Source organism: Populus trichocarpa, chromosome 10 (genome assembly GCF_000002775.5).
Source record: "Populus trichocarpa isolate Nisqually-1 chromosome 10, P.trichocarpa_v4.1, whole genome shotgun sequence".
NCBI lineage: Eukaryota > Viridiplantae > Streptophyta > Magnoliopsida > Malpighiales > Salicaceae > Populus > Populus trichocarpa.
This window is the reverse complement of record NC_037294.2, coordinates 14,703,139-14,726,201: the sequence shown is the minus strand read 5'-3', so window position 1 is coordinate 14,726,201 and position 23,063 is coordinate 14,703,139. Positions and strand designations below refer to the sequence as shown.

Genomic DNA, 23,063 nt, shown 5'->3' with positions numbered 1-23,063 from the left:
CATCAGGATGGGAGCTCACATCTCTGGGCTCACTGCCCTGGCTGTGCTCGACTTCACATTCTTGTCAATTTACCCCAAGCATGCCCACCAAGAAAGTGCTGGCATCAAGTGATTAAGCCATCAAGTTAGGGCAAACTAGTCATTTGGGGAAGATGAGTGCTTTTGCATGACTTACTGAACTCAATTACCGAAAGCTTTCAAAAAAAGTCATTGCCGCCCATGCACTTGAGTTGGCGCTGCAAATTGCAATGCTATCCACTCCACTTTCCCTTGTCTATGTGCGTGCTTCCACCATAAGGCAAAAGCCAAGATTTGTGGTTCAATCTGGGCTTCACTCATGCTCAGCTCTTCAGTATTCAACCATGCTTTGGCTCCAGTTTCTTTGCCCATTTTCTTCATAACACCATACCTGGTATGCCTTCTTTTACCCCGCCCTCAATTTTGTTTTTTCCTCTGTAAATGCAAATGTAGATTTTTCCTTTTTTTTTTTTTTTTGTTAGGAAGAGACTACTTAATTTGTCTTCTCCAGAACGAGGTGCCTAAACAGACCCCATGTGGTTATAATTATATTATTTTCAGGAGACCACAAAAAAAAAAAAAAAACAAAAATAATGAGAGCCCATTCTTCTGGATTGGCTTGGTCTTTTTGGATGCTAATTTGGCTGCTACAGTGTTAGACAGTGGTGACCACTCATTTCTCATGAAGCAGAAAAGGGATATTTGCTCGTGTTTTTGTTTTGCTTCATTTTTTTTTTGGGCTTCTTCGATTTACACCAACAAATTCCTCGGCCAACAATGGATATTGATGAGTGCTAGCGTTTCTGTCAAATTTGTCTGCTCCTGAATTTGCCAGCTCACCCTCTTGATAGAATTTTGTTTTGTTGGATTCATTTGCATTATTTTGTCAATGGTGCTTAATTCATGACTAGAAAGCAAAGACAAATAGATTGCTGTACGAAGATGTTGCTTTGTGAGCTTATCATATCCTGGAGTTTCCCCCAAATATGCCATAAAAAAAAATCCAAAATGAGAGTAAAAGGTCGAAGGAACCCATGAATTTCACCAAATAAACCAAAACTTTTTAGCTAGAGATAAGAAATTCTAGAGAAAAGCCAAAAAAGGGCAAAGTGTGAAATGATCAATCATTCACAAAAAACTTTGCCTCACTTTTTATATGCTTGGCTAACTTCTTACATATGCTCCAGTCCATTAAGCAAACAGATGGGAATTAAATTTCAACCTTGAAACCCACTTGTTCTATCTTTCCCCTTCCTCCTGTTTCAATCCCAAGAAGAGGGGATCCACCGATCTCCATGCCCTTTGAACTAGACCCGCTTCTTAATATTATGTCCTTACTCCACTCCTAAGTACCAAAGATTTTTACTTTCTGCCAACGAAGCATCCAATGTCTAGGAAGCATGGCTTTATCTGGAGTAAATCCATTTTTCTTAAATTACACCAATTAAACTGTGGTCACTCCTCCAATGAAAACGACTATCCAGAAAAGGTCAAGTTCAATCGGATGGTTAGGATTTTCTGATGCATAGTTTGATCTTTGAGTTTTGATCAACTTGAAGCTAGCTAGGGTTTTTAACTGGACAGACAAACACCCAAGTATTGCCTGCTAATAGCAGCCAACAGAATCATTTATTAGGAGGCTTGAAAAAAGAAAAAAGAAAAAAAAAAGACCCCACAGCTCTCTTCATATTTAACATCTTTTTTCTTTTTTAAACTTATACAACAATTAGATGTGATACGTAGGTAAGAAACTAGATGCGTTAGGGGTGGGCTCAAGTAGTTGCTAAAAATTTTTTACAGTGGTGGTTGTCTCTTTCAGGTTGTTTTCTGGTTTTCTTAGCTCTATATATATTCCTATGAAACGAAATGGTAAAATGATATACCAACCAAATTTTTGCGATTTGTTAACATCCTTCTGGAGCAAAACTGGCCACTAGTTATACTGGTGGTTGCTGTAGCTCTTAGCAAGACAATTGGATGGAATTCTGCTTATCAGGAACTCTTCGTGGACAAACAAGTCGTTGTTTGAGAGGTCCGTAAACCTGATAAGATGATAATGCAGATTTTCCTAGAAACTATATAGATAAAGCCACTGAATTTGCAAATAATTTTAAGTTTGGTAATCTGGGTTTTATACAGGCTTTGCACTGGTGTTTCTTATTAAGCGCTATTGGCTGTTGCAGAGTCTGGGTAGCTCTTGGTGCATTTCCGGAGACATGATGGCTTGAATTCTCAGTTATGGAGATAGGGAGACATGGGTGGAGAGTTGCTTTGGGATTGGTTTGTTTCTATAGATGAGTGGAAGGTTAGGATTCTGCTACCGACAATACCTACATGATAGTCAGGTTAGGCTTCCTGGTTGCTGCTTCAATTGCAGCCTTTGCAGCTAAACAGCTTCATGTAAAAACTGCAAAGTCAACAGACTCTTCAGCCAAGCGTTCAGGTAACAAATTCTACAAGTTTTAGTCATAATTTTGTCTTTTATCAGAAAGCTGAAAGAGTGCATCTATGCTGATATCTACATAAACACATAATATAAGACATGAAGTTAATGTATTGTAGATAGAAAAACTTACTTAAAAGACTTCTTTTCTATGCTGATATGCTTACATGCTTCTTGCATTTCGTGGTTACTCTCTGGTCGAATTGAAACTCAGAAAATGGTGAAGCAAGCATTGAGCAACATCAAATCAAAGGAGATGACAGAGAACAGTTTACATATTTTGATGATAGCATTAAAGAGAAGGATGTAAGTGTATACACAAACTTAAATCAATTTTTTATCTCAATTTAGACCACATAAGTATGTGAGGTGATGTTTTCCATTATTTTCTTTGAATTAATGTGCAATATATATTGCAGGTGGAGGAAGAAGAAGAGGAAGAAGAGGTCAAATTGATTAATAGCATATTTAACCATGCTCAAGGTACTCCACCTGGTATGGAAGATGAAGATATTCTACCTGAATTCGAAGATCTTCTGTCTGGGGAAATCGATTATCCATTACCTGGGGAAAAGTTTGACCAAGCAGAGAAGGACAAAATTTATGAAACTGAGATGGCAAACAATGCAAGTGAGCTGGAATGTTTGCGCAACCTAGTAAGAGAATTGGAGGAGAGAGAGGTAAAGCTTGAAGGTGAATTGCTCGAGTACTATGGGTTGAAGGAACAGGAATCAGACGTCGTTGAATTGCAAAGGCAGCTCAAAATTAAGACCGTTGAGATTGACATGCTAAATATTACCATCAATTCCCTGCAAGCTGAGAGGAAGAAGCTTCAAGAAGAGATTTCGCATGGAGCTTCTTCCAAGAAGGAATTGGAATTGGCAAGGAACAAGATAAAGGAGTTTCAGAGGCAAATTCAGCTTGATGCTAACCAGACGAAGGGCCAGTTGTTATTGCTCAAACAACAAGTTTCTGGTCTTCAGGCAAAAGAGCAAGAAGCTGTGAAAAAGGATGCAGAGGTTGAAAAGAGGCTGAAGGCTGTGAAGGAGTTGGAGGTAGAAGTTGTGGAACTTAAGAGGAAGAACAAAGAGCTTCAACATGAAAAGAGAGAGTTGATTATTAAGCTGGGTGCTGCTGAAGCTAAATTAACATCCCTCTCCAATTTGTCAGAGGTAAGAGCCGTAGTTTTCGCTCAAGAAATTCTTAAGCACATTCTTGAGGTTTTTTCATCTTTTTTCCTCTGTACATTCTGAGGGTGGATGGTGGCGTATTGTTTATGCTCGCCTTTCATTTCAAGAGAGATGCTGTCGTCTTATCCAATCTGTAAAGCGCAACATGTTTCCTTTTGACAATGGGTTCAGTAGTGCATAAATATTCTGGAGAATTGAGGAACAATTAAACATGCTAGGTGTTTGGGCTATATTTTCTCCTAATCACCTTTGTAGTTAACATCTTTTCTCTAGTAACTGCTACGCAGTAAAGGATATTTAGTTTCGGCAAGTTTGAGATACGAAGTAGAACAAAATATAGTATTCATAGATATTTTGGAAAAGCTTATTTCTAGAATATAGTTAAACATATTCAGTGGACAGAATAATTAAATTTTTGTTTTATATCTTAAACTTATGATCTGCGTTTGTTTACATGATTACTTAAATTTTCCTCTCTGTGCTTTGTCTAATGGTGCTGCAGACAGAAATGGTTGCCAAGGTAAGAGAGGAGGTCAATAATTTAAAGCACGCAAATGAAGACCTGTTAAAACAAGTGGAAGGACTTCAAATGAACAGGTTTAGTGAAGTTGAAGAGCTAGTGTACCTTCGTTGGGTCAATGCATGCTTGAGGTATGAGCTCCGGAACTACCAAACACCTTCAGGAAAAGTTTCAGCTCGTGATCTCAATAAAAGTCTGAGCCCCAAGTCCCAAGAGAGGGCTAAACAACTACTGTTAGAATATGCCGGATCAGAACGAGGACAAGGAGACACAGATATGGAAAGCAACTATTCTCACCCATCTTCTCCTGGAAGTGAGGACTTTGACAATACTTCCATTGACAGTTCTTCTAGCAGATACAGTTTCAGTAAGAAACCTAATTTAATTCAAAAACTGAAGAAATGGGGCAGAAGCAAAGATGATTCAAGTGCCTTTTCTTCACCGTCCAGATCCTTCTCAGGAGTATCTCCAAGCAGGTCTAGCATGAGCCACCGTCCAAGGGGTCCGTTGGAATCCTTGATGATAAGGAATGCAAGTGATACTGTAGCCATAACTTCATTTGGAAAGATGGATCAGGATGCTCCTGACTCTCCTGGTGACTCACTAAATTCTGTTGCTTCATCTTTCCAAGTAATGTCTAAATCGGTGGAAGGAGTTTTAGATGAGAAGTATCCTGCCTATAAAGACAGACACAAGTTGGCCTTAGAAAGGGAGAAGCATATTAAGGAAAAAGCAGAAAAAGCAAGAGCAGTGAAGTTTAGTGACAGTTCAAATTTTCAGTTTGGAACAAAGGGGGAGAAAGTTATACCCATAACTTTGCCAGCTAAACTTTCCCAAATAAAAGAGAAACCAGTTGCCTCTGGTGAGTCAAGTGAACAATCTAGTGATGGTAAGGATGTTGATTCGCAGACAGTAAGCAAGATGAAACTTGCCCACACCGAGAAGAGGGCTCCTAGGGTGCCGCGGCCTCCTCCTAAATCATCTGCTGGTGCTCCAGTTGCTACAAATGCCAATCCTTCAGGTGGAGTGCCACCTCCACCACCAGGTGCACCGCCACCACCACCTCCTCCACCTGGTGGACCACCTCGTCCACCTCCTCCACCTGGAAGCTTGCCAAGAGGAGCAGGAAGTGGTGATAAAGTTCACCGGGCTCCGGAACTAGTAGAATTTTATCAGAGTTTGATGAAACGCGAGGCAAAGAAGGATACATCATCTTTGATTTCTTCAACATCTAATGTATCACATGCTCGCAGCAACATGATAGGGGAAATTGAGAACAGATCGTCTTTCCTGTTGGCTGTGCGTTAAATATTTGCCTTTATTTTTGTTTTCCTTCTTATTTTTCTCATAAAATAGTCTCACTGCCCTGATCTGCTAATGCAAAATTCCATGTGCTGGATCCAGGTGAAAGCAGATGTAGAAACTCAAGGTGATTTCGTCCAGTCATTGGCAACTGAAGTTCGAGCAGCTTCCTTCTCCACCATAGATGACTTGGTGGCCTTTGTAAACTGGCTCGATGAGGAATTATCTTTCTTGGTATGTCATTTACTTCCTAGTGGCAAAAATTTGGTAGTTATCTATCAGAGCTAACGACTTTTTAAAATAAGAAAAGGGATGAGGGATCTCATGCGGTTCAAGCGCAAAGATATTTTCAGGAAATATGGAACACATATACATGCCACATTCAAATCATCACGCTGAACCCTTAGTAATATAGCTTTTAATACTATTATCTCATTCAGAATTTTCTTTTAGCAATAACTCACCTCCAGAAAAGCTACGAACTCTTTGCTTCCTTCAGTGCTTTAACTGGCACAATGGAAGAATAAAGAGAAACTTCACCTGCCAAATATTTCCAAATGTAACATTTCCTTGGCTGCTAGGTTATTGTTCAAGACTCTGATCATATCAATTCATTTTTTTATTTTTTTATTTCTTTAGGTTGATGAACGAGCAGTTCTCAAGCACTTTGATTGGCCTGAAAGTAAAGCTGATGCATTGAGAGAAGCAGCTTTTGAGTACCAGGATCTCATGAAATTGGAGAGGCAAGTAACCTCTTTTGTTGATGATCCCAACCTCCCATGTGAAGCTGCTTTAAAAAAGATGTACAAATTGCTCGAAAAGTAAGTACATTCTTCTTCTCATGCTTGTTAAATAGATTATAGAACTCTGAGAAGATTGGAAACTTACTAACATATTTTGTGTATGGCATTTCAAATAATAAATAGTATTCCCCTAGGAGGTGTCGTGGTGGCCTGATATCTTCTACCATAATAAACTGTTAGGAGATAGTTTATTCTTTCAACTGGCCTAATTTCCCGTCTTATTTTTCTTTTATTCTTTGCCAGAGTGGAAAACAGCGTATATGCACTATTGCGTACAAGAGACATGGCTGTTTCCCGATACAGAGAGTTTGGGATCCCAACTAATTGGTTATTAGATTCAGGAGTTGTTGGCAAGGTATGCTTAAAACGAGAAGATATAAATTTTGATGTATGTATACATGGAATTAGTTATGAAAATGTTTGTGTTCTCTATCTTTTGGCTCATAGAATCACGTTTTCCTCAACAGTTGCATATTTAACAGGTTATATTTTTTTTATCTGTTGATAGATATGATGAGCAAGTTTATGACCAAAACTCATATATGCCGATGATTCAGCAAGACACATTTTTTCTTGTTAAAAATATGGCCTTGAAGACAGCTTTATGCCATTGCTGTGACAGCCTTTTTTTTAGCGATGGATACAAAATTTACTCGTGATACGAGAATAATTTATGATTGTATCAAGTATCCATAAAAATGCAGATCATTCAAGGGAAAAACTTCCATTGTTTCAATACCGAAGTTGGTCACGTGACATCTTTCTCATTGCAGATCAAGCTCTCATCCGTGCAGTTGGCAAGAAAGTACATGAAGCGTGTTGCATCAGAACTAGATACAATGAGTGGACCTGAGAAAGAACCAAACAGAGAGTTTTTGGTACTGCAAGGTGTTCGTTTCGCTTTCCGTGTTCATCAGGTATATTTTATCTCCATGTTAAATTTGAATACTGGAATGCAAATTATCCGGATGGTGATTAGATGGAAACTGTATGGTACTGCCAGGGTGGTAGCAAATTATCTCTGGTGTCTATATTTCCATAGCATTTAATCACAGGTTAACCTTATAACATTGAAATGCAAGTTTCTTATCAATCTGCAATTTTGTCTCTTGACGTGGATCTATTTCCAGTTTGCTGGAGGCTTTGATGCAGAGAGCATGAAGGCTTTTGAGGAACTGAGGAGCCGTGTACGTTCACAAATGGGAGAAGAGAATAAGATGGAAGGGTCATAATTTTCTGTTGTATATTGCGTCATCTCATTTCATGTCTTCATAGAACATCATATAGATTGGATATTGTAGAAAAAACCAGTCCAGCTTGAGCCAACAAAGGTTAAAGTTACTTTATACAGGGAAATATTTATAAATTTTATTGTCCTTTGACCGTCTCAAGTTTAGTTTGGAAAAAAAACGCAGGAAAACGGATTTCAGGGTAGCATAGCGTTGTTAAGATGCTATGAAGTCGACATGGGCTGAATAGCTGGAAGTAGAAAAAAAGGATTTGTAATTGCTCAAGACTTTTGGCAAGTGAATAATCACAGTTTCAACTTCACCTCGTTACAGAAACTTGAAACCAAAAAATATAAGCACCAGTGTATCCTGGGCATTAGACTTGTTTGGTTAAATGTTCAGTTAATGAGGGAGTGATATTTGTTAATGGTTTCTCAGTCGAGACTCACATAAGATTTCTGTTTTCTGTACTGCTAGTTTATCAATTAACATTGTCCTGCTTTAGAAGCTAAGGTAATGAACTCTATGGCGTCTCAAAGACATTGAAAATCCACGGTAATGAAATATTAGGTGCAAGTTCGCATCTCGGTGGGAAGTAAAGAGGCGATATTGTGTACTTTGCTCTCCGAGGAAGGAAACTGTTACAGAGAATCCCTCATAAACCCTGTGAGGTATTTTTTTTCCTCTTCAAATATGACCTTCATGCAAAATATCGTATAGAAAAGATTTTAGTTTGGATGCATAGATAGTTGGCAAAATAGGTAACGGGTAAATTTCTCTTTCCGTTGATGAGTTCCAAGATTCAAGATGTTTAGAAATAAGATAAATATGTTATTTAATTGATTGATCTCTTAGTTTAAGTAATCTGATCTATTCTTCATAATCAAAGTATATAGTAACTTGATATGAAAAGACCAGAGGGTTGGTAACTAGTAGCAAGTAATGTCTGATAAGCCAAGTGATCGGTAACTGATATCTACAAGATGTATCATTTGATAAGCGTAGGGACTCTCCGATGATAAAGTCAGTAACTTTATTGAGAGAGAAAATGCAATAATATTTTAAAGAGAGATGCTCTGAAAATATATATACAGTAGAGAATGAAGAAATTGTGAACCTTTGACTTGAAGGATTCATGGTGTATTTATAGCTCATGAATTTTATCCTTTTATGGAGAGAAAGAGTTGGAGTGTAATTTTACTTTTGTGATATTTTAAATTATATTCTACTCAAAATAATACATATTGGATCAATAGAAAATATTAAGGGACTCGCATGGGGTTTCGGAAAAATCTCTAGCAAATGTTGGGCTCAAGCCCATTAGAGGTGAGAAACGGGTCCAGATGAACTGCCTGGACCCAAGCATGCTGGGCTCGGGGCCAGCTCCCGAGCCCACGAGGGTGCTGGGGTGCACGCCCAGCATGGGATCGGGCTTCATGCCTGAGCCCATGTCCTCTAAGGAGTTGGGTTCGGGCAGGAGTCGGAGCCCAAGCTCCTTAGGAGTTGGGTTCAAGCTACCATGCTCGAGCCCACTTCTTTGCCCCTCTGCTGCACTTGGGGCTCAGAATACTAAGCCTGAGCTTAAAGAGTGTTCTTGTTGGGTCTATTTTGAGGAAATTTTTTTGGTCCATCGTAAGGGGGTTTGAGTCCATTTTATTTGGATCCATCAGCAGCCATCTAACTTTTTGTGGTATTAATCCATAAAAACTTATAACAATACCTGATTACCATGACGAGTTCATCGAATTTTCTTCATATAAGAAGAGGGGTTGAAACCTCGAGTAATAAACTAGAGAACCCGTGTGTGGATATGCACCATGTTTTAAAAAAATTCTAAGTATGTAGAGGGGAATCATGGAGGAACTCATACTTAGAAAAAATTTTAAGAAGGTAAGTTGGGATATAAAAGACTTCATACTTAGAAAAAAATTTAAGTGGTTAGTGGAAACCTATGGAGAGCAAGCCTATACTTAGAAAAAATTTTAAAGAGCTTAGGAGAACTTAAAAAGAGTGGTGGAAATCCATGGAGGGTAACTCCTGGTTATACCCATACTTAGAAGAATTTCTAAATAGGGGAGAGGACAAATCCATTAAAGATGGTCTTATTGCACTAGAAAAACCAAGTTCATCCCTTGAAGAGTGGTTGCACTGGAGTATGAGAGGTATGTGGCCTCTCTAGATGGTATGAGACATGAAAGCTCTTAATTAAAGAAAGAAAGATCTCACCAAATAGTAGAAGATTTGTAGCCTCTCTTATGATGGCGTGGGGGTTTGAGAGCTCGTAAAAGGTTTGAGACCTCCCTTGTGATGGTGTGGGAGCTTAGGAGCCCCTCATTGAAGAATGATCAATGGTGTATGAGAGATATATAACCTTTCTAGGATGGCATGAGACATAAGAGCTCTATATCGGAGAGTGGTGCCAGTTCGAGACTGTATTGGAGAGGTGGAAGATCCAAGATCAACCCCTAGTGAATTGGTGAGAGGCCCTTAGGCATCACCTAAAAAATAGGGATCCAAGATCAACCCCTAACGAATTGGTGAGAGGCCTCTAAGAATCACTTAGAGAATGAGAGATCCCAGATTAACCCCTAACGAATTTGTGAGAGGTGTCTAGGCATCACGTGAAGAATAGGGGATCCTAAATCAACCCCTGACGAATTGGTGAGAGGCCTCCAGGCATCACCTGGAGAATAGGAATCCTAGATCAACCCCTGACGAATTGATGAGAGACCCCTAAGGAGATCAAGTCAATCCCTTTCTTAGAAAGTATTTGGAAGCCCCTACTAAAAATCAGTAGATATGGAATATATGTCAAAGATACATTATTTTTATTTCAAAAATAAACTTACATTCATATTGAGGATTATGCATCCTAAAGTGATCTGAGTAATATGTACAAGGGAGGTTCTTAGAAGTGACATGTCTTAGAGGTGGCACCAAGATGTTTGTTTTAACTGCCCTGATAACTTCAAATGAGTGATTCTTAGGATACATCAAATGACCATGGGTTAATCCTTCATGGTTTTTCCTATAACTTTCATTTCTATTAAGAGAATGATTTCACCTTGAAGGTTCTTGGTTATCCATGTAATAAGAAGGGGGCTCATGTCATAGAAAATCAACCTCTTCCACCAATATGTAATTTTCCATAACTTGTTTCACCTTGAGCAAACTTTTAACTGGTAAGGCATAAACTTTTATCCAAAAGGTATGTTCTCTTACCTCTCTTGTCAAGACCTTTAAATCTATTGGCTTAAGCAATTCTCTCACCTTGATCATCTCCTTATTAAACCTTTTAAATATGCACATGTAGACTCGCCTTCTTGTTAGGTAACATCAAATAGTTTCGTGGAGCTTTTCTTGGCGGGGTATGTTGGTGCTAAGGCGTGCCACTAGCTTAGCACATAGGTCATTGAACCCATCAATAGAACTTAGCTCTAAATTATTATACCATGCATGCGCAAACCTCCAAAAGGTTATTGGGAGGATTTTGCATATTGAGTCACTGACCAACTCTACAACTGTTGGTTGAATGGTGAATTTAAATGTTGTTTTCAAAGGCTACAACTGTTGATGTACACTTTCATGCACTCAAAGCTGGACACAATGTGCAATAGTTGTAGGTAAAGAGCAATAATCAGATTTATTCCAAAGGGGGTCATGACACAATGTGCAATAGTTGTAGGTAAAGAGCAATAATCAGATTTATTCCAAAGGGTGAATGACCCCGAAACCAATAGCCACCATCAGATAAAATCTGTTATCGATGCTCCACACATCAATCTTGAACAGTCAAGAACAAAAGCAAGAATACATGACAAGTAGTCTTTTGCAGTCACACTATCGCATTGTGATTACAAGACTTCTGTCAAAGAACTTTGCACCTCCCACCTTACCTTGAATTTTTGTTGGGAGACAGATTACACGTCTCTGGTCCCCTGCTTCAACCAACAATTCAGATCCTCCTCTATACTGCATTTATCAGGAAAGCATAAAAAATTATGTTAATGTTACTAAACAAACTGATTAAACAAAAAAGGAGCAAAAAGATCTTTTTGCAACTATCCCACCAAAAAAAACAGGATACACTGTTGATGATGCCTAAATCAGCGAATTGATTAAAATTTGTGAATTTTTCACAATAAAACAATGAATTCATACTTTTCATTATTGGAATTAAAGCTACTTAACACTTGTGCAATAAATCTACAGTTCAAATAAGGATCTTCTTTTCCATTTTAAAGGCTCATGGCTTTTATTCAAGGCGCCAATCAAATCTGCTAACTACAATTGCAGAACTAACATGAATTCAATTTACAAAACTAAGCTCAGATTATTATTATATTTCAAGAGATACAAGTAGATTTCTGTATCCTCTTAATTACAATGGACTTAAATGCCAGAATATCGTACTAATTCTAAGAGATTAATCCTTCCTAGGAGTTCATTTTATGTATCCTCTTAATTACAATGACTTAAATGCCATAATATCTAACGAATTCTGGAAGTGCATGAAGCTACTCGTGTCTCCCTTGGAATAATTTCCCAGGCATATGAATTTCTCTTTTTTCAACCAAGACTCAAAAGAACTGCAATTATAGAAAACACTTTCTGAACTATGATAAACGATTTCACAAGGACCTTCCGTCCTATAATATGGAAAAAAAGGGAGGTTTTTCCAGCCATTTAACTATTGCAAACTGAAGTAACGAAAACAAATTTGGACAGTTTGTGAAACATGATAAAGATCTTTGGAAAAAAGAACATATGAAGGAAAGGGATATACTTGGTATAGCTTGATCTCTGACTTGTCAAAACCTGGCATGAAAAGAGTAACTGATTTTTCAGCTGCGTCAAACTTTACTGGTGGTGCCATGCTATTGCTGTGACTTGCTGGCAAGGAAAATAAAGTTCTTGCATCATGACCAACAGTGTTTAGCATGACTGAATTCCATTCAGGAGGGTAACCTATTGAGAGATGTGGAATGAAAGCAAAAGGCAAGGGCAAAAAGTTTTTCTTGACTCCTTCCAATGATTCTTCATTGAAACGTGGTGAAGAAATTCCAATTGCACCAGAAACTTGCGCACCAGCTTGGAGGGTACAGCCCCAATAACGCAAAGCAGCATTCACTGATGTTGGAATGTTAGGGTCCATCACAAGATAGCATCCAAATCTAGATGGTTCATAAAAAGCAGAAGATCCTTGCTGCAGTATAATCAACACAAAATGCTATCAAGTTTGTGTAGAAATGGAGAAGCAAGAAGCATGAATCACATTTACCATTAACATTGTTTCCAAACTGTCCCATATTTCAGCACTCGTTTTCCTGTTCAAATTATATTTGCTACCACTTAAACTCAATGCTTCATCAACAAGGCTCACGAGTGAAGGACCAGCCAATCTCCCAAGATCAGTCTTCTCGGCCAAATTCCTCAGATATTTCAAATACAATCTGAGCACAGTTATGTTGTTCAATACAGACAAAAATATGAGAGAGAGTTGAGTTGGGGAGGTTAGAAATTCAACTAACCTTGCTTTACTAGCTGCTCCTATCACTCGAAGTGTTTCATCAGTGCTGACTCCATCATATACTATTATGTCAAATTTATCTCTGTTGGTCTGGTTAACATTTAATGATCCTACAAGCCCTGCAAGTGCATATACTGCAAAAATAGAATCCATTGCAGGAAGCACACCAAGCTCTTCTCCAACCACCTTCACATTATGATAAAAGATACAGAACATTCAGTGGGAAGTGCACTATTTGATGACTATGATACAGCACAAGCATATTGAGAGAGCCACTACATACCTACCCCTTCGAGAACTCCTTGAGTCATCTTAAGACGAGAATCGGCTTGCTTCAGCCGATCAAGAGGCTCAAGAAGCATCTGCAGATATCAAGAGCAATTATCAATGCACCTGCACCATTTACATTAAAAGTTTGAAGTTCCATAAAGAAACAAGAAAAAAGAAGTGAAAAAACACACTTTACTGGTTTCCAACCTAACAGCCCAAAGGTTGTCACTGCACTCGGTAGGAGAAGTTCCAATCTTATAGTTCAGTAGATATTCAGCAGAGGGATCTTGGGTCTGTATCACCAAGCATGTCCGAAGCCCAGACATTGCATAATGCTGAATGAAAATCGGCAAAACAAAGCAAAAAAAAAATTAAGATCCCACCATAACTTGCACAAATTGCGTAAAAAATAAAAACAAAAACTATGCAAAGAAAATAAAACCAATGTTTAAACTTCTACATTCCCATCATACTATCCAGTCTAAACTAGTAAGAAGAAATACGGTGTATTAACTATCTTCAAATTAATCTACAGTAGAAAACAGTGACCAAAAGGAAATTCCATCTGGAAAAAACTTTGGTTTATTTTTCTTAAAGTCTCCTAGATATCATTCATCTACTTTGATTCAATCACATTACATTCCAGTCTACCACATCACAAGCATGCATTTGATTCAGACAGTTCAAAATCATAAAAGTATTGTCTCTTCGATAAATTATTAAAAACTGCGAACAGAGATCATAAGGCCATAGTTCCATCATAATGCCCTTCCTTTAACTATAAATTTCAGACTTTTAACCCATGAAAAAAACACTAAGTAAATATTAACATAACTGATTGAATACGGCAAAAGAGATTGAAACAAATTGACTTAAGTTGAATAGCAAGAATTCAAGGAAAGAAGAACCTGGGCAGCGAAAATTGCAGAGGTAGTCTTTCCAGAGCCACCTTTGCCTATAAAAGTGACCAACTTTGATGAAGAACTTTGATCATCATTATCATTCAAAGAAGCAGCAGTAATGGATGGAGGAGTAGCTGTTGTTCTTCTAAGCATCTTGATTTTACAAGTTCGTTCTAAAAGAGAGAAACCAGAATCTGGGTTTGCAAATAGCAAAGGTGAGGAAGAAAAAGTAGCCATCTTTTGCAAATTCTGGGCAAACTTCAGCGGGTCTTATCGAATGGGTCAGTGACTCGGTGTTTTTGAAGGTGGAGGAGCCGGTCTCTTGTCCTGTTTGGCTTTCGTTGTTAATTAGTTAGTGAGGTAGCGATGCATTTCATAGTATTTTTTCTTGTAAATATATAAAAATAATATTTTTAAAAAATAATTATTTTTAATATAAAAAATCTAAACTATTTAAAAACACTAAAAAAATTAATTTAAAGTAAAAAAATAATTTAAAAAATCACAAAACAAAATTTCAACTACAAAAATAAACATGTAACACTTATATATTGAGGTGTTGAAATGGGATAAGAAAATTATATAAAAAACCGATTATAAGAAACATATAAATATGTTAATTAGGGCTGAGTCAATTGAAATATCCGTCAAACCCATGATCATAATAAATATGTAAACAAATTAACCGAATTTTTGTTATTCAAATAACCTGATAAAAAAAAGAATTATAAAGCTTTTTATATATATATAAAAAAAAGTGTTAGCTTTTCAAACCCGTGATCCAAGTCACTAGACCCAAAACATCTAATTTGAAAAAAATCATGAAGTTCAATTCCTAATCAATTAAATATTGAATGATGAAATTAAAAAATGAAATTTTAATTATACAAAAAAATTTTAAAAATAACAATTAAAAGAAAGAGAATAAAATTAAAATACAAAATAAATTTTATATTTAACTAAATGATGAAATTAAAAAAAAATAACTTACTAAAAGGACAAAAAAACTAAGTATCAAAATTGATATAAAAAATAATATTGTAATTAAAGGGTTAAATTGAAAAGAATAATAATTTTTACAAAAGAACAAAGAAAAAAATATAAATAAAAACAATAAATATCGAATTGAAAAACATAATACGATCAATTTGAGTTGAAAAATGAAATTGAAAACCACTAAAATTTTTACAAGAAGGCCAAGAAAAAAAATAGAAATTCAAAGAAAGAGGACCGCATTGAAAAATGTAATATCCGGTAAAGTAGGATTGAATGATGAACCTGAAAATAAATAAAAGTTTTACAAAAAAGCCAAGACTAAAAATTATAAATAAAAAATAATAAAAACCAGAGTTGAAATACCAACAACAAAAAGATCATGTTGTAATTTTAGGAGAGGATAGAGAGAAAAAGAGAAAGAAAAAAGAAAAGTTCACCAGCAATATATGTCGCACCAATTAAAAAAAAAACACAATGACACTTCCAATGACATGATAGAATTGCATTTTTGGATGTTGGGAGACGTCGCCCGCATCACTTGAAGGACATGAACACTTCCCACACGCCTATCTTTTTGTTTTTTATTTATTTAACTAAATATTGTATTGTTCATAAGTTGATATGATAATTACAACAACAAAAAAACATTTAAAAAGAAGAAGAAGAAAACGCCCCTTTTCTTGGTCTTAAATATTTTACTATTTTATGTATATGTTAATTGTTTATTATTTTTATATTTTATCAAATATCATGTCTCTCAATTTAAATTAAAATAATAAAAAAAATCATTGTAAAAATACTAAAATATCTCTTGACACCAAGTTTATTTTATTTTATTTTTATTTATAAGAGTATTTGAGATTTTTACTATACAATCAAAATAAAAAAATATTTATTTATCCCCGTTTTATTTAGTAATGATAAATGAGCCTTGCAAAAAGATTTCATTGTCATTGTAAGCATGAATTGGATTTTTTGGATAAAAAGATCAAAAAAAAATTATTATGTTGTTTCAATGAATAATAACAATGAATCTACAATCACATACTTTTCATAGGGGTTAAGTTCTTTTTAATATATACACATCTAATATGCATATTATTCTTAAACAAAGCTTTCGATGTCTAAAGAGGTGTTAAAATTAGGTTTTTTTATATAATAAAAATTGATCATTATAAAACATATCTAATTAATAAAATCAGATATTAAAATATAAAAATACAATAATAAGCAAGTGGGTAATCCACTAATACATATTAAATGCTTTGGATTTAAAGGATGTTTGGAAGTGTGATAGCGATTATTTTTTAAAGTGTTTTTTATTCTGAAATATATTAAAATAATATATTTTTTTATTTTTTAAAAAATTATTTTGACATTAACACATTAAAATAATCTAAATATACTAAAAAATATTAATTTCAAATAAAAAATATTTAAATTTTTAAATTTTTTAAAAAATATTTTTAAAACATAAGAAAAAACAATCCTTTATAGCTTCTCATTAAATTCAAGATGTTATGCCCAGCATCATTCTCCATCTATCCATCGATTTGAATGACGTGACATTTTTTTTTCTTAACAATTACATATGTTAATTAATTATTTTTTATTTGATTTTAAGTTTTAACTAACTATTAATTCATATAAAACAAAAATAAAAAACTTTCTTTCATGTCATATTTTATTTGGAAAAATTACATTGAGCACTCCAATGTTTAATATTTTTTTTCCTATGCAATCAATTTTTAAAATATTAATTTTTTTTCCTGGATCAAAGTAAATTTTTAAAATAAACAAAATAATATTAATATCTCCATATATATTAAAACCTTAAAATTAATCATTTCCATACCACTTATCGTCCCTCTTCCACCTCACCTTTTTCTCCCTGGAAAAAACTCATCCCCTCATCTCACTATCCAAAAATTGATTTTCTCCTTATTTCTCACTCATAGTCAAGAACCAACTTGTAGTGTAGTTCGTATTTTTCAATTAAAATCAAGCTCATAAGTGAATTCAATTAAAATCATGAAAAAAATTTCATCGAGGAACGAGTTTACAATTATAGAATAGAAATCGAAACCCTAAATCCAAATCATTAACAAAAGAAAATACAAAAAGAAACCCTAATTCCGATATTATTATAGAGAGACATTAGCGTACCATTTTAGATTTTGGTTATAGAAATCAAGATCGACTTGTCTAGGCTTTCTATCAGGAATTTGTTTTTTTCTTTATGCAAAACATTCGATCCTCTGTGTGTGTAAACGCGGTAGTTTGTTTACTATTTATTTTACATTCTGTTGGGTTCGTACGAATAAACTCAATTAATTCAAATAGATTTAATAAACTCAATTAATTTAATAATATAATTATAAAAAATTAATGACAATAAAAAAACAAAAAAAAATAACTAATAAAAAAATAACTCTTGCCAATATTATAAAAAAAACCTATAAATAATCTTAAAATATCTTAATGATATTGTTTGATAACAAAAAAAAAGAAAAGTAAATGAGATAATCTCATAAAGAAAAAAAATTTAAAATTTTTGATGCTCAATTATCAGCAAATCAAACGCTAAAGAGGTAGTTGAGAAAAAATCAATTTTAAAAGAGGATAAAAAACCTGACTTGAGTCAGCATGCTAAATTCATGGCTTAATTGTGAGATCGAGATAACCCTATACAAAGTAAATTGAATAAAAAAATGAAATTGATTGGAAAAAAATCGATAAAGAACATAAAAAAAACCTTGACTTAATCAACCTGAGTTAACTTGACTAACCCGTGATCTATGATATAAGATCGAGACAATTCCAAAAAAAAGGGAAGCTACAAAAATTTCAAAGATGAAGGCCCAATAATTTAAAGTTAAATGATGAAAAAAAAAGACTTTAAAAAAAGAACCTAAAAATAAGACCGTAGTCAAACTGAGTTAATCTTCAAAGTTTATGACCTGAGTTATAAGATCGGTTTACCTCGTAATAGACACATTAAAAAAAATCACGAATCAAAATTTTTAATTATCCCAAATTAAAAAATTCTCAATTTTATTTTTTATACAACTAAAAATATTTAAGTCATTGCAGTGCGTGTTAAAAGTATAAAAAGAATAATATATACGTGTTCAACATGACATTGACAAATAAACCTTATAGAAAAGATAATTTTGCTCCCAACGACCAATTCTTTGTTGTAAAGGTAAACTATTATAATCCACATTCAGGTCACAAGACATGCACGGAGAGCTTTTTTTTTTTTTTTTTCAACACTCTAAACTCTATTTTCCTTGACATTGATAAACGTCTGTTTATTTTTGTATTTTAAAAATATTTTTAAAAAATTAATTTTTTTTTAAATTAATTTTTTTTTGGTGTTTTTAGATTATTTTGATGCGTTAATATTAAAAATAATTTTTAAAAAATAAAAAAATTATTTTAATATATTTTTAAATAAAAAATACTATAAAAAATAATTACAACCATACTTCGTTGAAGAGATTTGGTCGAAATATCGAATCGGGGTGAAAATTCTAGAGTCGGGTAAACATATCCCGACCACCCTTGATTGCCTGAAAACAATATCTCGCTAGATTGGTAGCCAAAGAGACAAATCTAACTAAAATCGACAGGAAATAAGGGAGAGCCCAAACGAGATTTCACCATCTCTGAGTCTTCTTTTTTTTAAAACCACCAAACGCCGTCCAATTCCGTAGGATCTTTGGCATCCTTTTCCCTCCGGATCATCTCCATCAATCACCAACAAACATGAACGATATGTTATGGTAGATGTACCACCATACACTCAATGTTTTAGCACGTACGATTTTATTTTGAACTCTTAGATTAATATGTCATAAAAAATAAATTATACACATATTTTCCAGACCATGCATATATTTACCTGGGGACATATAATTGGATGCCTCTAGCTAATTGGCATCTTTGACAGCCCGAAATGAAATACTTGGCAAGGGACTGGCCCTAGGTGACCTTGGCATCTGAGGCAATTGATTCCCACGACCATCATAGAATATCACACCTGAAAATTCCGGTGGCTGACATTTCTCTCCCATCAAGATTGATTTTTGCCACAGCCCATCTTCTTCATATCCCCCAGCTTCCTCTTTAATTTCAGTTTCGGGTACCTTAGCGTCTTCATCATCAGCACCATCTTTTTTCCTGTCCATGAATGGAATTGCCTTGTTACTAATTTTTGGCCAGAGTTTCTTAGGCGATGCTGATGGTGATTTATTAGGTGTTGGACATTTGGAATTGCTTGTTGCAGCGCATGAGTACTGATGCTTCTGCTGGGTGCGCCATATGCTATGTTTGGCACATAGTGCCACAAGAACAGAAACTGAGATAAACAAGCCAATTGCAAGTGGGACGGACCCTTCTATGTGATGACCGACATGATCAACCATGAGTACACGTACCATGTTTCATAGAAATGGTTGTGGAAAAATGAAAATGGCTGCTAGCTTGCTAGAGTTATTGCATGTTCTTGTTGGCGATGATGATTGGCATATATATACACATAGAGAGAGGGAGGCGGAGTAAACTATTATTAGCCGGTGGAAGGTGAGGAGAGACGACTTTTTAATATTTCGTAGTGCCATAAATGTCTTTAAACCTACAAAGGCTTGTCTACGTGTTTGTTGGGAGTCTTAGCACACTAATAATTAATATGTATGAAAAGTCATCTTGCATATTCATATTCAGATGATTCACATTGGCAGCTTGGTTATTTATTAATTGCAAGTGAAGGTTCATATATATCATTTATCACTGAATATATCTTATAAATTGTCCACTATCTAGTGCATTTAATTACTTCTTGCAATATTGTAAGGGAGTAGTTCAGTCAGCGCTAACGTATGAGGCCGACTTGCAAAGAAATGAAAGCTATGTGGGTACTGACCATTTCTGCTTCTTGATTTAAAGTCGACGTTATAGGAAAAAAAAATTGTTAGGGATCATTTAATTAGGAAATCAATAGGAAGGGCTTCAAATTAATGTCTCTTACATGCATGTCAAATTAAGTCAAATATACATTGATTCATGTTTGTATCCATTATACTCATCTTTACATATTAGGTTCGAGCCTTGTGGTTGCTAATATGATGATCACTGGAGGCTTACATGGTCGTTAACTTTAGAACTCGTGGGATTAGTCGAGATACGTGCAAACTGGCCCGAATACCCATGTTAATAAAAAAACAAAAAACTATACAATTTGAATGTAAATGCCCTTTAACGAGTAAGGACATAAAATGATTGAGTTTAATGCTTTTTCATTAAAATTATAAATTCTAGAGATTTAACAATACAGAGAAGCAATATTATTTTAAGCACCTACAAAACAATTGCTTTTTTTTAAATAAAAAAAAACCACTCATAAAAACAATACGCAAAGAGGATCACTGAAAGATAATTCTATTTTTTAGTCTTTCTTACTATAACAAAATCAAGAGATCAAATTTTTTTTTAAAAAAAAACTCAATTATTCAAGATTGATTAGTCAAATACTATAAATTTACTAATAATTCATTGAGCCACACCACAATACCGTTTCCTTGTTTCCAAATAAACTGTGGTTTATAATCTATATGCATCTACTGATCGCAGATAGAATTAGTCAAATGCTCCTCTATTGTAATAAAGACGTGTTCGTCATGCTATTGGCAGCTAGCTAGACAATTAAATGAATTAATTGGAACGAAGATTAATTATGATAAATATCGTGCGTATGATCATTAATATCATTATCATTTGATTGATCATCACCATATTATATAATTAAATTTCAGTTCTTTTAAGTGATCCGAACCTGTGTGGCAAACAAGATATCACGTATGATTAGTCGTCACCTTTTATATACATGTCAGGCGTGGTGTTCCATGCATGTATATACACGTATACATAGATAATACGTGCAAAAGGCAGAAAATTATCAAAATACGGTGTTGGTATCTCAAAAAAATTCTTGATGTTTTAAGTTTCTAGATGAATGTTACGTGGACAGCCGATTTCTATATACTGGTTTGTGCTATGGGGTTAGCCATCTGTTATACAAAGTGATATCATTTTCAATTTGTACTTCTACTTTTTGTGTCTATTTCAATTGAGACATGGTTTTAATCTTGATTTGATTTGCTTCTAGCTAGTGTGGCATCCAATTTATGTGTAATTGGTGGTATTTTTCTCAAAAAAAAAATAAAAAAATTCAATCAAATATCCCAACTCAGTTTTCCATATAATCTTAGTTATTAGATAGTTGGTTTCTTGTAAATTCATTCAATGTTATCAATAATCGATAGTTTTGGAATTAATATTTCAAAACGAATAACATTACTTTGGACGTCCAATTAAGTGTTTTATAATTTAATTTATAGTTTCAATCAACTATTCATTAATGAGTTAGGTAGCCTATTATTCCATCAATGTAATGAAGAATTACCTGTGTATTGATGACAGAGATGACAACTTGCTTGACAGTGGACCTGGATTATGTACCTCAACAGTTTCTGTCCTGCCAACACTTGTGAAAGCACTGTGTTGTCCAAGAAAAAATATAGCAAATCAATATGGTTTTTTAAAATGTTTTTTTATTTTTTAAATTTATTTTTGATATTATTATATTAAAACTATTTGAATATATTAAAAAAATTAATTTGAAATAGGGAAAAAATTAAAAAATATATATATATTTTTAAATACTTTCAAAATATAAAAATTAATAGACTCTAACTAAATTAAAATACTTTATAATTGTGTTTCGCCAACATGGAAGCCAGAATCCTAATAATAATTTTGTCCATCTTACTTGCAAAGGAATATGATTTTGCATATATGGGAACGAACAAATGTATGGAACAAATTTAATTTGAGAAAAAAAAAATTCAAGATGACTCAATTAAATTTTGTTGAAAGATTAATTGAGTTTATGAAGGGTTTGATTGCAAGAAAAATTAATTTTTAAGGCTTTAATTGGAAGAAATTAAACTTGGGAGTCAATCTGGTCAAACATTGGTAATAAATTTGGGGGCTTAATTGAACTTGAAATTAGTTTAATTAATGAAATAAGGGGCTTAATTGAAGCAATACCAAAGTTTGGGGCTGATTTGGGTAAAAATTGAAAAAAATTAAAGTACAAGGATCAGTTTGTACATGGCGCCGAAATGCAGGGGCCAATTGTATTTGATCCAGGGGCACAATTGCAAATAGCCATTCAGTCAAGAAAACGGCGCCGTTTCAAAGGACACTATTCGTCTTCTTCAGCGGACCAGAGCAGGAAGAAGACAAGCCGCCCCGCGCCCCACGATGCTTCTCCATTACCATTGTAACGGTCCTGCGAGTCCTTTCATTTTCCGGGCGATCGCATGGCATTCTCTGGCTTTATAAAAAGCCAGAGACAGGCCACGCGAGGGAGAGGAACGAAAACAACAGGGGGGAACGAACAAAAGAAAAACAGAGGAGACACACACAGAGAACCAGAAGACAGAAAGAACGAACAGAGGAATCAACAAAACAAAAACAGAAGGAGAGGGGGAACGAGAAAAAAAAACGGAGGCAGAAAAACAGGGGAAAGCACACAGACAGAGGGCTTTTCACACAAAAACGAACAACACAGGGGAGACACACAGGAGGAAGCTAAAACGCAAACAAGGGGGGTTTTCCAGAAGAACGAAGACACAGAGACAAAACCCAGGGGGGACGAGCGTACTGGACCAGGAAGAAGAACAACGAAACAGAGGAAACCAAAAAAAAAACCGAAGAAGCAAAAGGAGAAGACAGTGGAGCAATACACAGGGGCAGAGAAAAAAAAAGAAAAAGAAAACCCAGAAAAAGGAT

The 23,063-nt window shown here is 34.8% G+C and overlaps 3 protein-coding genes across 7 annotated transcripts; 1 reads left to right on the top strand and 2 right to left on the bottom strand.

The window, feature by feature from the left end:
* The first annotated feature begins 272 nt into the window (after positions 1–272).
* Positions 273–7,667, top strand: LOC7489375 (protein CHUP1, chloroplastic). 4 transcript variants are annotated; one of them, XM_024611015.2, is made up of 10 exons: positions 273–412; positions 2,202–2,461; positions 2,676–2,767; positions 2,881–3,633; positions 4,154–5,470; positions 5,576–5,707; positions 6,113–6,294; positions 6,520–6,631; positions 7,050–7,193; positions 7,407–7,667. In XM_024611015.2, the coding sequence occupies exons 2-10, from the start codon at positions 2,353–2,355 to the stop codon at positions 7,506–7,508; spliced, it is 2,943 nt and encodes a 980-aa protein (XP_024466783.1). In that variant the 5' UTR covers positions 273–412; positions 2,202–2,352; the 3' UTR covers positions 7,509–7,667. The 4 variants fall into 4 exon arrangements, with proteins under 4 accessions (XP_024466783.1, XP_024466781.1, XP_024466780.1 ...); XM_024611013.2 differs by lacking the exon at positions 273–412 and adding an exon at positions 1,804–2,050; XM_024611012.2 differs by lacking the exon at positions 273–412 and adding an exon at positions 1,804–2,050 and having other exon boundaries at positions 2,158–2,461.
* Positions 7,668–11,184: 3,517 nt separating this feature from the next.
* LOC7489374 (uncharacterized protein At1g26090, chloroplastic) lies at positions 11,185–14,578 on the bottom strand. Of its 2 annotated transcripts, XM_002314853.4 has the most exons (7): positions 14,214–14,576; positions 13,497–13,640; positions 13,323–13,397; positions 13,037–13,221; positions 12,787–12,958; positions 12,292–12,711; positions 11,185–11,477 (listed from the first exon to the last, which is right to left on the bottom strand). In XM_002314853.4, the coding sequence occupies exons 1-7, from the start codon at positions 14,442–14,444 to the stop codon at positions 11,346–11,348; spliced, it is 1,359 nt and encodes a 452-aa protein (XP_002314889.3). In that variant the 5' UTR covers positions 14,445–14,576; the 3' UTR covers positions 11,185–11,345. The 2 variants fall into 2 exon arrangements, with proteins under 2 accessions (XP_002314889.3, XP_024465655.1); XM_024609887.2 differs by having other exon boundaries at positions 12,787–13,221; positions 14,214–14,578.
* A 4,042-nt stretch (positions 14,579–18,620) lies between these two features.
* LOC7489373 (uncharacterized) lies at positions 18,621–19,769 on the bottom strand. Its single transcript, XM_024610273.2, has one exon. The coding sequence runs from the start codon at positions 19,646–19,648 to the stop codon at positions 19,139–19,141; it is 510 nt and encodes a 169-aa protein (XP_024466041.2). The 5' UTR covers positions 19,649–19,769; the 3' UTR covers positions 18,621–19,138.
* Positions 19,770–23,063: the final 3,294 nt, after the last annotated feature.